Source organism: Eptesicus fuscus, chromosome 15, assembly GCF_027574615.1.
Source record: "Eptesicus fuscus isolate TK198812 chromosome 15, DD_ASM_mEF_20220401, whole genome shotgun sequence".
NCBI lineage: Eukaryota > Metazoa > Chordata > Mammalia > Chiroptera > Vespertilionidae > Eptesicus > Eptesicus fuscus.
The window spans coordinates 50,832,655-50,845,843 of NC_072487.1; the positions used below are offsets into that span (position 1 = coordinate 50,832,655).

The 13,189-nt window shown below is 39.9% G+C and overlaps 1 protein-coding gene across 7 annotated transcripts in view; it reads right to left on the reverse strand.

Annotated features, from left to right (window-relative positions):
* RNF38 (ring finger protein 38) overlaps nt 1-13,189 on the reverse strand; it is a 66,568-nt gene that overhangs the window by 31,118 nt on the left and 22,261 nt on the right. For all 7 annotated transcript variants that reach the window (XM_008141905.3, XM_054726835.1, XM_028146062.2 and 4 more), the window contains one exon: nt 2,213-2,406. In XM_008141905.3, coding sequence (XP_008140127.3) covers nt 2,213-2,319 — 107 coding nt within the window. In that variant the 5' untranslated portion in view covers nt 2,320-2,406. The remainder of the gene's footprint in view (nt 1-2,212; nt 2,407-13,189) is intronic.

Here is a 13,189-nt window from a genome sequence, read left to right on the forward strand (position 1 = left end):
GTTAAGATGTGAAAGCTTTATATTCTATATATTCTTGAATATTCTATATGCTCATATCACTGATCTCCTGATAAAAATCTCAACCTGCCCATACACTTTAAGAGCCCCCTTTTAGATTGTTTTATTCTGTTATCACTTGCTCTTACTCTCACTTCCCTACTCTAAAATAATTTGTATAACTCTCAAACCAAACACAAATTAAGATGCAAGTCCTCATTCTGACATGTTATGTCCCTTTATGATTTTAGTTCCTATCTTTTCTGTATTGCCTCTCATTAAATCTCCGTGTGTCTTTGTGATAGAACATTTAGAAAGAACTATGAGAAAAATTTAGAAATGAGAAGATGGACAAGTATTTCTTTCAGTTGACTTTACACTGGTGATAGAACTTACTTCGTCATTTTGTTTTAGGTTTATCACTTGTAAATAGTGCAAAGCTGTTCCCTCCTGCCTTCTATTGGACTGAGTTTTCTATGTATGCTGTTTATCTGTTTCATTGTGTGGAAGTTATACATTTTAGTCCTATTCTTCTAATAATTTATCTTTTATGTTTTTCAATACTCACCCAAGTATATGCTTATTGATTTTAGACAGAGGGAGGAAGGAGAAAGGAGGGGAAGGGGGTAGGGAGTAGGGGGTAGAGAAAGGGAGAGGGAGAGGGAGAGATTAGTAGTTGCCTCTGATACACATCCGGACTTGGGGAATCAAACCCGAAACCCAGGTATGTGGCTCTGACTAGGAATCGAACCTGACACCCTTTGGTGCATGGCACAACACTCCAACCAACGGAGCCACACCAGCTAGGGCTATATAAAAACCTTTATTCCCCCAGTTTCCATTTTGCCCTTTTACACTACATTCTGGGAAGATTCCTCCACTTGATATTCCAGAAATGAAGATACTTTTTCTGCCCATTATTGAGTTTTTAATTTTATCAATAAGAATTTTAGCTGATTTTTATAAAATCAATCTGCTTTTGCATCTCTTTCATATTCCACTTATTCGAAGTCTATTTTGTTTGTTCTGTTTCTTCAAGTTCTTGGTTTTATTGAGTTTAGTGCTCTTTTTCTTCATTGGGTTTTCCTCAAATGTTTAGCAATTTCCTTTCTATGTGCTCATCTTTGTAGCTGAAGTTATGCTAGACTACTGTTGAATATTGCATCAGTTTGCACAGCCTGCTTCTATAAGAAAATCTTGTAGCTAAGATTATAGCTAGCCTATAATGAAGTATTAAAGGGAGAATGGACTAAGGAGAGTAACACATTGCGCCAGGTAGAATATAGGCTTAGTGGGTAGCTGGTTTTCTAGATATGTGCTCCCCCTATCCCTCCTTTGTATTACCATGAATGTAGAGCATGATACTTTTCTTCAATTTGAGAACCCATAGCTCACTTCTACTACCATGTGGAAACAGACACTTCTAACATGCCCTTTCTAGTCCAGAGCATTTCCTATGACCTAGCAATTGCACTCCTAGGCTTTTTTTTTTTTTTGAAGAGATACAAACATTCTATCCACAAAGTCTTCCTAACTAAAGATTTAACAATATTTCTTAGGTTATCAACAAATGGAACATGCAAACAGTTGTCCCACCCTAAAGATGCACTATTTCACTGGAAGAAGAAACGTATGACCTTAGACAACAACCAAAGAGGAAGAAGCTCAGGAATAAATGTATGCCCCTAGAAAGGAAAGGCAAAGGCCAAGTCCCATGAAAGCGGACAGAGGACTGAGAGTTAAACTAAACGTCAATCACTCTTCATACAGAGTCTCCACACTTTTATAAAAATGCTAATTACACTCCCAATTGCCTTGGAAGAAACAGAAGAAATAGCATTAGAGTGGAGAAAAGGTACCTCATTTCTAGGATTCTCCTTAACCCTCTTCTTATTGTGAAAGATAAAATGCATTTTTCCATATTCAGGATTATAGGCTGGCCTGAAAAAAGTCTTCAACCATAAGGTAATTGAATTAATATACAATGGTATGAGTTGATTTTAGATAAATCACTTTAGCCTCTTTCAATTTCTTTTTCTGTTGACCACAAGCTAAATGAATTCTCACAATCTAATGTAGAAGTCTAAACTTATATCATTTTTCATGTTTGAGTGTACAAGTACATACGTGTTGATGTGTTTATAAAATGTGTACAGAAAACCACACAAATCTACCAATGGAAGAAAATTTAAGAAATAAATTGTAATCAACTAACCTTCTTCTGTTGCGTGCAGGTGTGTTGCATCGTTCCCCTGAGAAGTGATGTTGACTTGGTCGAACTGAAGGGGGCTGCCTATTTGATGTCATCTCCCATGGTCGCATTGGTGGTGAGGGAGCTGGTGATGCTGATGTATAATCAAAGACTGAATGAGAGAGGCGCTGTCTCTTGGGACTTGGGCTATCTTCACTCTGCCAATGCAACAAAAATCAATCATCCGAATAAGACCTTTTAAGGATTTTAAATGACTGTGTATGCATAGATATTTAAATATATTTACCCTAACATGTAAAGGAGGGAAAAAATACACTATTAACCCAAATTAAATACCTTTAAAGAAAAAGATTCTGGGGGACAGAGGAGAAGAGAGATAAACAGTAAGTAATATCAAATGAAAAGTAAACTCTGTTTCTTAAAACTAATAATAAATTTCATCAAATAACAACATACAAGGTACACAATAGGGTAATAAGCAATTGTATGGTATTTAACCATCTCTTTAAAATCCCCATTCAACTGAGAAATTCCATTATGCTCTCCCATCAGTTAACAGTTGCTCTTTTAGGAATCAATTCTTAGCTGAGAGATCAATTTAGGAGGGGGTATAATTTAAGTAAGCCCTTGACTTTATTCTAAACCATACTCCTCAGCATCCTTATTTCTGTATTTAAGGCCATTACATTTATTTTCTTTAATAAAAGTTACCTGGATAAAATAAGGCTTATATGAAACAGATAAAAAGAAATAGTCAACAGAACTAAATTGGCGATTTTCAACCAGTGTGCTGCAATAATTTTTTAAAACATGCATTACCTGAATATTTAGTCGGGGCACTGACCTTTTTTTCCTTTAGATTGTCAAATTTAAAAAATGACAACAGCCAATACAACAATAGCTGTCCAGTGCAAATAAATCAAAATTATACCTTTTTTTTAATTAGATCAGCAAAATATGTATTTTTTGGTGTGCCACAGAATTTCAGTAAGTAGATTCTGTGTGTCATGAGATGAAAAACGATGAAAAATCGCTGAGCTAGATGATCACTTCTTAACTAGAATGTTACAGCATTTTTGGAAAGACATGGAGTTTCAGGTAGATCATGGGAATGGATGATTCAAAACTTACATATGTTATATGCTGGCACATAGTTTCAAGAATCATAGCACTGCTTACTAGCTATAAAATTGGTATGAATCACTTCATTGAATTAACTCTCCCCACACAACTCAATTTCCCAATTGAGCCTCACCACAACTGTCAAAATTACAAATGAATTCAGAGTTCGATTAAGGCTGTGTTCCTAAAAGAACCTCTCCTAACTTGATCTACTCCTGGCAAGTTCTAATTATTTGGGTAATACAGCACTTTTGATTGTAAAATAATTAGTACCTGCTGCTAGCAAAAAAATCAGTTAAGTTTATGGTCCTACTTACTACAACCTTAGATTTTAAGAGATAACAAAACAGAACTGACTAAACTAATAGAAAAGAAGCAAACTGGTAAGTGGTTATTTCTGATCATTCCAAATTATTTTAAGAGGTATTTCCAAAAACCACATAATTTTCCTTCTATATTTAAGAATATCATTTCAAATTTGTCATTGTAACTAAAACAAAACAGTTTTCAAAACCATATACTCTTTATAACTTTTTGCCACACTAACCTTTTCTCCCTAGATTTAATGGTGCTATTACAAGTATATTTGTTTTTAGCCCTTGATTTTAGTAAGAACATCAGTTATGTTCTGATAATCTTAAAAATTAAAAATAACCATTGGAATTTAGATATTTTGATTTTAAAAAAATGTCAGAATGAGCAACAATTTTTTTCTTTTTTAAGAATGAGCAACACTTTACCAAAAAATCCTCAGTTTCCAACAAAGGAAAGAGGGAGTAATCTACAAAGAAACAAGAATTAGATTAGCATTAGACTTCCCACAGAAAACAAAAGCTAAAAATGCTCTGAGGGAAAATAAGATAGAGTTTTATACTCCAATAAAACTATTAATCTAGTGTGAAGGCAAAAACAATCACCTTGCCAGATTCAAAGTTGCTTCTCACGCCATGGCCTACGTGGCTCAATTGGTTCTAGTGTCATCCCCAGGGCTCAGGTTCAATTCCTAGTTAGGATACATACCCAGGTTGTGGATTCATTCCCTGATTGGGGTGCCTATGAAAGGCAAGCAATCAATGTTTCTCTCCCTCTCCCCCTTCCTCTCTCTTTAGAATCAATGAAGAAGTTATCCTCGAGTGAGGATTTAAAAAAGAAAGTTGTTGGAGGGACCTGGAGAGTATTATGCTAAGCGAAATAAGCCAGTCAGAGAAAGACAAGTATCATAAGATCTCACTCATATGTAGTATCTAACGAACAAAATAAACTGATGAACAAAATAGATCTAGAGTCAGAAGCATGAATCAGACTGTGAAATCTCAAGAAGGAAGGCAGGGGAGGATGGGTGGGTGGGAAGAGATCAACCAAAGAACTTGCACGCATATATGCATAACCCAGTGGTCAGCAAACTGCGGCTCGAGAGCCACATGTGGCTCTTTGGCCCCTTGAGTGTGGTTCTTCCACAAAATACTACATGCGGGCGCGCACGTACAGTGCGATTGAAACTTTGTGGCCCATGCGCAGAAGTCGGTTTTCGGCCTGGGCAAGTCTATTTTGAGGAAGTGGCGTTAGAACACTCAAGGGGCCAAAGAGCCGCCGTTTGCCGACCACTGGCATAGCTCATGGACACAGACAATAAGGTGGTGAAGGCCTTGGGGGCGGGGGGAGGGTTGGAAGGGGTCAACAGGGGAAAAGGAGGACATCTGTAATACTTTCAACAATAAAGATTTAATTAAAAGAAAAACAAGTTGCTTCTCACATATCTGTTCAGAGAAATTTACTTGATTGATTTTATGTGTGTGAGCAAGCTCCTCTCTTTCACATGAGGAAATATATACAAACTAGAGGCCCCGTGCACGAAATTTGTGTAGGGGGGGGAGAGGGGAGGGGCAGTCCCTCAGCCCGGCCTTCACCCTCTCACAATCCGGGACCCCTTGGGGGATATCCAACTGCTGGTTTAGGTCCAACCCTCTCACAATCCGGGACTGCTGGCTCCTAACTGCTCAACTGCCTGCCTGATGCCTCTAACTGCTTGCCTGCCTGCCTGGTCGCCCCTAACTGCCTCTGCCTCGGCCCCTGCACCTGGGACCCAGGCTTCCCTCCTCTGGCCAGCCGCAGGCAACTGGGACTCGGGCTTCCCTCTCTCTGGCCAGCCACAGGCACCTGGGACCTGGGCTTCCCTCCCTCTGGCCGGCCACAGGCACCCGGATGGCTTTGCCCGGGCAGGCACCTGGGAACCTGGGCGGCTTTACCTGGGCCCCACCTTTGTCAGGAAGGACATCCGGATTACGTCCAGTCTACCTGGTCTAATTAGCATATTACCCTTTTATTAGTATAGATAAAGGATCCAATAAACAGTAGAAGTGAAAAGAAATTACAGGATGATGGCAGGTCCAAAGAGTAATAATTCCAAATTACAACAAGAAGTCTGAGATAAATACCCTAAATAATGTGGATATCAAAAAGAGTAAGAACTTTGAAGTTCTTAATAAAATGTAAGCACATGGATCTCTTGCCAAAAGAAACATAAAAGGCAATCCAAGTGTCTAGGAAAAACAAATCCATACCATTCTGTCACCTAAAGCATTCTTTGAGTTGAATGGTTTGAAAACTGCATCTCCTCCTCCATGTGCCAAACATGCTACTTGGTTCTGCAACAACTATATACTGTTGATTCTAGTGGCCCTGTGCACGAATCCGTGTGCGAGTAGCTCACTGCCGCTTGCCTCAGCTGGCCACTCCACCCACCACCGCTCATAGCTCTCTGTGGCATGTAGCTTGCTGCCCCGCCTTCCTGTAGCACTCCGCTCACTGCCCCGCCCTCCTGCTGTTCGGTTGTTAAGTGACAGCGTCCTGACCAATTTGCATATTACCCTATTGTAAGTATAAATTCCTAATACTATAAAGGATGTCTAATGGTTTTCAATTATTATAATTAACTGAGGACAAGGCATGAAATATCACTATTATAGTTATAAAATAAACAGCCCTAGTCAGCTAGCTGAGTTGGTTAGAATGTTGTCCCGTTACACCAAGGTTGTGGGTTCAATGCCCGGTTAGGGCACATACAAGAATCAACCAATGAATGCATAAATAAGTGAAACAACAAATCGATGTCTCTCTCTCTCTCTCTCTCTCTCTCTCTCTCTCTCAAAATCAATCAATATATAAATTAAAAGAGAATAGCAATATTGTAAACTTTGATATGATATAAAAACTTTTGTTGTGACAAAATCGTGGACTAAATGTGAAAATCCCAATATAAATATCTAGAAATAATGGTTTAAACACAACAAAAAATACTTTTTAAATGCACTGAACTCAGAAAAAGAGGAAATTACTAAGGACCAGAAAGAAAGAGTATAACTGACAACCAGGTTTGTTTTTTGATGCTCCCAGGGAGGACAGAAGACAAGGTCTTATCACTGAGACCCCTGCACAGCCAAACTTTCCAATACTTGCAACAAAAGACTAGAAAAAGTCAGCTCACTGGTATAGAGAGTCAATAACGACAGAGATGTCTACTCAGTTTGGATTGGTAATTGGAAGAAGTATTACTCCTGTAAGAATTCAAACCACAGGTTAGCTCGTCACACCAAGTTTGGGGTTCAAATTTTTCACTGCCCATTGTTATCTATGAACCTCTAAACTTAGAAATTAATATAAAACTGGTCCAGAACTAGGCTACCAAAAGGATTCTTGACAGAAGTAAAAGCAAAGCAGAATCTAAAGGGATACTCCCACTTACCTAAGCCAGCAATTTTCAACTAGTGTGGCACTAGAATTTTTAGACGGTGCAATACCTGACCTCTTTTCCTTTAGATCGTCAAATTAAAAAATGACAACAGCCAGATGTGAGGACAAGCTGGCTGTGACATGTCACCCACTGATCACCAGGGTTGATTCAGCTGATTTGACTGGTTACACGGGTTTCCCCCTACTCCTTCACCGATCCATGTGTGTCCCTCCCAAAGCTGCATGTTCCTCTGAAGAGGACGACCTTCCCCCCAGAGGAGAGGACTGGTCTTCGATCAAGGGTATACGAGTAGCTCCCCTGCTAGAACTTCCCCCAAAAAAGACAACAACCAACACAATAGCTATCTGGTGTGAATGAATAAAAATTATATCTATTTTCTGTCATATTGGCAAATACATATATATATATATTTTGTGCCACAGAATTTTAATTACTAGTTTATGTGTGCCATGAGATGAAAAAAGCTGAAAATTGCTGACCTAAGCCAGTGGTTCTTAAACTTTTATGGGTCAAAAAAATGCCAGACTGTTGGACCCACTCCCCAATCTGATTCAGAAAATTTGAATTGGGGCCCAATAATTTGCATTTCTAACATGATCCCAGGTAATATTTGCTACTGATGGTCTATACTGGTAGAGTACTACAGCGACATTACAGTAGAGAATTCAGGTGCAGGTTTAGGGATCAAGAGAGGGAAGAGAGAGATGAAGGAAGAACGTGAGGAAGGACAGAAAAAAACTAGCTAGCTAGTTTTTATACTTAGTATTTAGCACCTGATAAAATGAGTATAGGATTATACCTCTTCTTTTTAAAATATATTTTTATTGACTTCAGAGAGGAAGGGAGAGGGAGAGAGAAATAGAAATACGGATGATGAGAGAGAACTATTGATTGGCTGCCTCCTGCACACCCCATATTGGGTATCGAGCCCGCAATCAGGGCATGTGCCCTTGACTGGAATCGAACTCAGGATCCTTCAGTCCACAGGCCAACGCTCTATCCACTGAGCCAAACCGGCTAGGGCTATACCTCTATTAATACCAAATCATCGTTAAAAGTGAAAACAGCCTTGGCCTATATTGCTAAATGGTTAGAGCACCGACCCAAGCACCAGAGGGTCGTAAGTTCAATTCCCAGTCAAGGGCACATACCTGGGTTGCAGGTTCAATCCCTGGCCCCAGTTGAGTGCACAGAGGCAACCAATCAATATCTCTCTCACACACTGATGTGTCTCTCTCTGTCTCTGTCTCTCTCACTCTACTCCTCCCTTCCCCCTTCCATTCTTTCTTAAAAAAATAAAATAAAATAAAAATAAATCAATGGAAAAAATATCCTTGGATTAACAACAAAAAAAATGAAAACAACTCTGGAGACAGAATGCATTCCATGATTCCAAAAGTTAATCAGAGATTATTAAACGCTAAATGCTATGAAAAAAAACCCCAACACATTTAAAATACACACACCCACACACACACATACATATACACTTATATATGTAGCTGACCCTTGAACTCAGGGGATAGGGGCGCTGACCCACTGCGTATAACTTCAAGCCCGCCACATACATAGATTCCCAGCTATGGATGAAAAAGCAGTTGACCCTTGAACAACACAGGTTTAAAACTGTGTGGGTACACTTACACCAGACTTTTTTAGAACAAATACCTCTACTGCTTTTGATATATGATTGGAAGTCCACAGATGCAAAGAGCTGACTGTGTGCACTGATCTATCCCATTTTATACGGAGATGTTACCACCTATGGCTTTTGGTATGTGCAGCGATTTTAGAACCAATTCCTTGGAGACACTGAGGGACAACTTAACCTTTTGCACTCGGATGTCGAGATTAAAAATTACTCTTTGAATGTATCAATAATTTGAAATATAAAAAAATCCAAATAAATAAGTGTGTATGAAAAGAAACCAGTTTTTTATTCTACTGTCGCACTTTGTAAAATCTGGGGTATTTAAAAAATTAAATCCCGAGTAGAATAAAGGAATCGAGAAAAAAGCGAGTGCAAAGGGTTAAGTTTTTGAGGAGTCAAAATTTACAGGAGAATTTTTGACTGTGTTGGAGTTGGTACCCCTAACCCACATGTTGTTCAAGGTTCAACTATATGTAGTTCCACTGAAGCACTATTGTTTTATACACCATGAATCTGTAACTATAATTTTAAGCTGTGAACATAGACCAATAAAATAAAAAATAAAGCACAAGCATAAACCAATGAAAACAGAAACAATATTAAGAACAACCTGAAATCAAGAGATTCCTCTGAGATAACAATGTGGAATTGTTCTGCTGACAGCTAAAACTCACAGACTAGAAATATAAATTTAGGTTTTTATTATATAGATAGATGGTAGGTTAATGAAGCTGCAGGCATGAACAAAGTCGCCCAAAACAGTTTATATAGTGAAACAGAGGCCCATACTAAACCTTGAAAAACTCCAAGTAATTAGTTGGTGAGAGGAGCATGCAATATGGTGGTGGAAGCCAGTTGAATAGGAGTTACAAAAATTCAACTGAGGTGTCATGTAAAATCAGGGCTAAAAAATATCCACTGTATTTAACAACAGTTAAAATTTCACCAATGTGAAGCTCTCGCTATATATAAAAGCCCAGCAATTGGAATGGTGGAACAATCGGAACGACCAGTGTCTGTGACGTGCACTGCCGCAGCCAACCAGCGTGATCCGGGCCCTGATAAGCCTGGCTGGCCTGGCCCCCAATAGGCCCTCAACACCCCGATCGGGGGCAGGGCCAACTGCCCACCCCCCACCTTCCTGGCCTGATGGGCCCCCCCATCAGGGCAGGCCAGCCAAACCCCACCCGTGCATGAATTCATGCACCGGGCCTCTAGTTTCTTTGATAATCTTCCTTATGAATTTAAGGATAACTCTGTAAAGTTCTAAAATCAAAAATTAATATTTTTGCTGGATTTTTAAAGTCAACTAGAGGCCCGGTGGTGTCCCTCAGCCCAGCCTGCACCCTCTCCAATCTGGGACCCCTCGGGGGATGTCTGACTGCCGGTTTAGGCCCATCCCTCTCACAATCCAGGATTGCTGGCTCCTAACCACTCACCTGCCTGCCTGCCTGACTGCCCCTAATCACTCTGCCTGCCAGCCTGATCACCCCCTAACCGCTCCCCTGCTGGCCTGATTGACGCCTAACTGCTCCCCTGCTGGCCAGATCACCCCTAACTGCTTTCCCCTGTGGGGTTGAGGGGACTGGGGAACTCCAGCTGGATGAGGCGGGGCTGAGGGGACTGGGGGACGGAGGCTGGATGAGGGGACTGGGTGCCGCCATCTTGTAAAGGGTGTGATGGTCAATTAGCATATTCCCTCTTTATTAGATAGGATAATTTATTTCTTCATATGTATAAATTGTCAAAATTTCAATCACCTAGTTAACTTTAGTAACTTTACAAAAAAGTAATTACATAGCTGTCATTAAAATACACACACATCTCTGAAATTAAGGACTGTGCCAAACATAAAATTTCCACAATGTACCTGATTATTTCATGAAAGCATACTATCTTCAATCACAATTGTTAAACTGGATGGTAATATAGAAACTGTTAATTTGTAAAACTGTAAGGGATTGATAACAAAGAAATGAAATTTTGGGGGGTGATGAAACTATTCTACATCTTGATTGTGGGGGTTCTACAATCCATAAGCATCCTACATAATAAAAGGGTAATACGTAAATTACCATCACTCCACTACGCCCACGATTGGGCCAGCAGGAGGCGCAGGGGGCGGGACTCGGGGTGGCTGATTGGGCCGGCGGCGCGAGCTCAGCATCTGCGCCATGGCTGTGCTGCGGCACAGAAGGGGCCTCTGGGGCAGCGAGCCCACGTCCTGCTGCGGACCATCAAAAGCAGGGAGCGAAAGCGGGGGAGCTGGCTGTCTGTCCGCTCCGGCACCAGGCCTTTCGAAAGCCTCCGCCACGCTGGAGGCTTTCGAAAGGCCTGGTGCACCAGCGGACAGCCAGCCAGCTCCCCCGCGATCGAAAGCGGGGAGCTGTATGTCCGCTCCAGCACCAGCGGACCCCTGCCATCAAAAGCGGGGAGCAGGCTGCAAGCAGTGTCCGCGGAGCGTGCTAGGCTTTGCAGGGCAGTGGATATGGCCTGGATGGCAGGTTAGGCCTAGGGGACCCTACACGTGCATGATTTAATCATGCACTGGGCCTCTAGTGCATATATATAAAAGCCCAGCGACCGAACAGCAGAACGACCAGGATGACCAGTGCACTATAATGTGCACTGACCACCAGGGGGCAGACACTCAATGCAGGAGCTGCCCCCTGGTGGTCAGTGCACTCTCACAGTGGGAGTGCTGCTCAGCTGAGTGGGATGAGCAGTGTACCCACAGCAGGCCGATCCCCCAGGCCATGCCCCCAACCAGTGCACAAATCCATGCACTGGGCCTCTAGTTTGTTATAATTCACAGACCTCTGCACTAAAAGGGTAAGTTTTACTGTATATCAATTATACATCAATTTAAAAGTATTTTTCTAATTATGAGACACTTCGATTTTAATTTTAAATACAGCTTATTTTTTTATAGAGAAGGAAATGCACCACTTTTGTAAGAAAACCCTGAGCAATAAATACAAAGTTATCCCTTTTACAGAAAAATTAACATACCAACTAAATGTACATCAGGAAACATACAAGCATATTCATGGCAGCATTACTTGTAATAATAGTAAAAAACTGGAAACTATCCAAATATTCATCAAAAAGAGAGGGGATAAACTATAGTATAGTCGTATAATAAATGGAATACTAAAAGAAGGAAACTAATTCATCAACACAGCCACATGCATCAATATAGGTGAATCTCAAAATGACAAAAATATACAACGTATGATACCATTTATATTAAATTTGGAAACTAAATAGTATATAGTATTGAGGGATACTGTATGTGGTAAGGCCATATAGAAAAGCAAAGGGATACTTAACACAAAATTCAGCAGAGGTTTGCCCAAGGGACAGATATGGGACAGCAGATGGATATAACATGCAAGATCACATGGAGACTTCAAAAATATTGGTAACAGTTGAGATCTAAGCTGGATGGTGTTGTGTATTTTTTTTTAAATTATACATGTGTTTACCATATACTTTATAGCTTGTATATATAAAATATTTCATAATTTTAAAAATTAGAAAAGCATGCAAAATTAGAAAGGTATTTACTAGAAGTAATACAATATAAAGCAAGCAAGTAAAAAAGCTAATAAGGACAGTGACAAAACTGATAAAACTGTGAAGATGAATGACAAAAAGAGATCAAAAACAAGATGAGCTTTTTGTTCAAAAACTGGGGTTGGAAACCTAGATCCAGGAGAATATCAACAATTTCCTTCTCCTCTGTTACCATTTCAATTATTAACCACATACCCAAACCCATGCTTGGAATGGGAAAAATCAGTAATTTCTTTTTCCCCAGAGAAGGCTGCAGGGAAAATGATGTCCTAGAAAAGATACTAGTTTCAGCTAAGATAAGGAAGTAGAGGTGCTTTAAGAAAAAAAAAAAAAGAGGTAGGTGAACCTGTTTAAAACAAAGTATTCCAAAGAGAAGGAAAGGTAGAAAGAGTTGGGAGGGAAGGAACTTGGGGGAAAAGCCAAGAATAAGAAAACATGAATACATTAAACTTTCTGAGGACAGGACATAGCTGAGTAGGGTCTCTTTTTTACGTGACAACCAAGTTTTATAAGGATGAGCAGAATAATCAGAACTAAAAAACCACACCTAATTTTGGTATAAATTAGTTGAAGGTATCTGACAGTATCTCTAAGGAGATGTGAGAAGGATATACTCCTTTGCTTCATGAAGGACAGTGAGAGGGCAATAAATGGGCAAAGAAAATCTCCGAGACAGTCTCCTTTGGGACAAAGTCACTGAGTGCCTTGTTCTCAAATAAGAGAAAAATAAGATGTAAGTTAAATTAGGACTAAAAATAACAATATCTTTCACCTTTTTTGCAACACCCAAATTGAATCAGCTCTAAGTCCTGTTTTATTTTCAAAACATGGGTGTAAATCTATTGCAGTTGGCATTTCTCTGAGTTTAAATTAAAGT